This window comes from Pteropus alecto, unplaced genomic scaffold (assembly GCF_000325575.1).
Source record: "Pteropus alecto unplaced genomic scaffold, ASM32557v1 scaffold49, whole genome shotgun sequence".
NCBI classification, from domain to species: domain Eukaryota; kingdom Metazoa; phylum Chordata; class Mammalia; order Chiroptera; family Pteropodidae; genus Pteropus; species Pteropus alecto.
The window spans coordinates 586,296-589,183 of NW_006443131.1; the positions used below are offsets into that span (position 1 = coordinate 586,296).

The 2,888-nt window shown below is 56.4% G+C and overlaps 2 protein-coding genes across 2 annotated transcripts in view; one reads left to right on the forward strand and one right to left on the reverse strand.

Annotated features, from left to right (window-relative positions):
- The window catches only part of LOC102890931 (histone H2A type 1-H-like), a 103,810-nt gene that overhangs the window by 75,477 nt on the left and 25,445 nt on the right, over positions 1–2,888 (forward strand). The gene's annotated exons all lie outside the window — the stretch shown is intronic.
- The window catches only part of SLC17A4 (solute carrier family 17 member 4), an 18,035-nt gene continuing 17,682 nt past the window's right edge, over positions 2,536–2,888 (reverse strand). Inside the window, exon 11 of the mRNA XM_006923618.1 lies at positions 2,536–2,670. Coding sequence (XP_006923680.1) covers positions 2,536–2,670 — 135 coding nt within the window. The remainder of the gene's footprint in view (positions 2,671–2,888) is intronic.

Sequence of the window (2,888 nt, forward strand, 5' to 3'; positions counted from 1 at the left end):
TAACGTTTTCCATTTTCTCTCATCCTTTTGATTTGGAATCGCTGAGGACTGAAAACGCCCTTGTTTCTGACGCCCTTGCAAATTAAAGCTAGACGACGCCATACAAACTCCAGAGACATCACGACGACAACTCACTTAAATCGCTGTGACCGCTGTTGTCTGGGCCACCCAGAACCCGGCGACATCGTCAGAGACGTTTCAAACTGCAAAAGGTGCTTCGAGTCCAACGTCTAGAAAGCTCCTAGGCTCAGAAACGGCTATAAATGTGTCTGCTGCAGTTACAAACCTTAGTTTTCCTGTAGGGCTGCCTCTTCCTACACAGCTGATTGCTTGGGCCTTGAGGCCCACGTTTGGGGGCTCACCCGCTTCACCCGCCTTCCGAAATGAGGCACAACCGTTTGAATGAACTGACCCGTTTTCAAGATAAAAGATTAAATCAGGGGTGTCTGTCGACTTTTTCCTCAGCACAGTTTCTCCTTTTCCCGCTGGAATGAGGGAAGGTCCTCTGGGGCTGCGGCTGCGCCAGGTCACGCCTCGTTTGTTCGTTCCCTTCTTTATTTCCGGGCGGATTCTTGGCTTCGTATTTTATTTATTGGTTTATGTTACTTGCTTTGTTGCTCGACGGGTCTCAGATCTGGCCAGCGAGAGGTTCTTTGTGTTTCTTTGAGCGTTTCCTGACGTGCTGAGCACATCTTGTATTTTCCCTGGTTCCTCTTACTGTTTGAGAAAAATACTTAGAAGCCAGAACGTCAACGCTCAGGGTGTTCGCGCCTGCTGCCGGCCCCCGCTCCCAGGCCCTTCGGGGAGACAAAATCAGAGACTCTGTGTCTATGCACGCGTCACCTCCCGATCGCTCACCTCTCGACCCGCCTTTCCACTGACACCACGACTCCCGCCTGTACCTCCATTTCAACCCGACGGCGCGGGGTCCGTTCTAGTTCTAATTCTTGGACGTGGGGTGAGCTAAAGGTCCAAGTTTATTCTTTAGCATCGACGATCCGGTTTTCTCAGCACCATTTGTTTAAAAAAGACTGTTCTTTCCGCCCCTCGAAGGGCCTCGTATCCTTGTCAAAAATCGGACCATAGACACGCTGGCTTATTTCTAGACTCTTGATTCTGCCCCGCTGGTCTACACGTCTAACCTGGGGTCGGCGACACTCCGCCTGGATCGTCGCCGCTTTGTAGAAAGCTCTCAGCGCGAGTCCTCGGGAAAAGTGAGTCCTCCAGCTCGGTCCTTTTCTCGAGACTCTGGGCCGTCCTGGGTGCTTCACGGTTCTGCACGGAGCGTCGACCGGCGTGTCAGCTTCTGCGTAGAAATCAGCTGGGGAGCTGACAGAGCCCGTGTCGGAGCCACCTCAGTTTTGGGGGTACTGCCAATCTAATGGTGGCAGATCCCCCCCCACCACCACACATGTCTCCTTCAGGGTCCTGCAACGACGTTTGTGCTCGTCAGATTACGAACTGCACCCTTCCTCCTCAACCCTTTCATTGAGGTGTAATTCACATATGACAGTAGTTTCCGGTGTGCGATATCTTTGTGTACACGGTGAAATAATCACGATCAGTCTAGTCAAAGTCATCATCTTAAACATAGCTACAAAAAATGTCTTGCGAGGAGAATGTTCAAGATCTCCTCTCTCAGCCGCTTTCAAACCGGCGACACGGTGCCAATACTATAGTGACCACGCTGTGCGGACGAAGTGACCGGAAGACGAGGCTCAGTTTCACAAGGTCCGTACGGGTATTTTTGGCGTTGAAAATTATAGAGTTTTATTTCTCTATAAAAATGTATCGGGAGTAGTCTGCCCACGGCGAGGTGCGTGGGGGGAGACGTGGGGCGTCCCTGCCTTCGGGGGTCGCTCTCCCCACACCGCCACATGGCCACAACCCGGGGGCTCCCCAAACCCCGTCACTTAGGGGTTTTGTAAATTGAAGTTTTATTGCATTGCCTTGACCGACTGAATCGTTGGCCACCGATGAAGAGCTCAGCTTCCAGCCCTTCTCCCTCCCAGAAGGTGGGGCAGCGGGGCCGAAAGTCCCAAACCCCTAACATGCCTTGGCCTCTCTGGCATCCAGCCCGCACCCTGAAGCGCCCTGGGGCCCCAGCCGCCCGTCCACTCTGGGGGTTCCAAGGCTCTCAGGAGCTCTTATGTCAGGGATCAGGCACTAAGACCGAGTGTCGTAAAGAAAGATGCTTCTCTCTCACCATCGCTCAGGAAATGACGAGGGTCTCAGGAGCTCTGTGCCAGAAACTGGGGGTCAGGGGCCAACCACGTGCTGGGCGAGCGAGGACGTTCAGACACGCCTGAGCTCCCAGGGGCTTCTCGTTAAAGAAGGGGCCTCCCCTCCCCGTAAAGTCTCCAGGTGGCGCCTCCAGAATTCCGCAGCCCAGGGCTCTGGGCAGATGCTGGCGACAAAGCCAGTTCGGATGGAGGGGCCAGTCCGTCAAGCGAGCACGAAGCGGGGGCGTCCGCGGGGCTGAGCACCAGGGGCCGGAGCGGCCGGGCGGCGGGGTGCGGGGCACCGTCGGCTCAGTCAGAGGCGCGTCGGCGTCTCGTCGCGGGCCCAGTCCTGGACCTCGGCTCGGCCGAGGACGAGGTAAGCGAGCAGCCCCGCCACGCTAATAGCCGCCGAGAGCAAGAAGGTGTTTCTCCAGCCGAGCTCCGCATCCTGCTGGCGGGGACCACAGGTTAGTAACTGTCCCCAGTCCCTGTCCCTCCCGGCTCGGAAAGGCTCTGGGGCCATGACCCGCTGCCTCCACCCCAGCTCTGCTCCAGACCGTCCGGGACTCCGGGTCGTCTCGGGACGTGCAATCGGACGTGCAGGGCCGTCTCATCTCGTGCACTGGCCGTTCCCTCTGCTGGGACGTTCCTCCCCCAGGAAGCCAT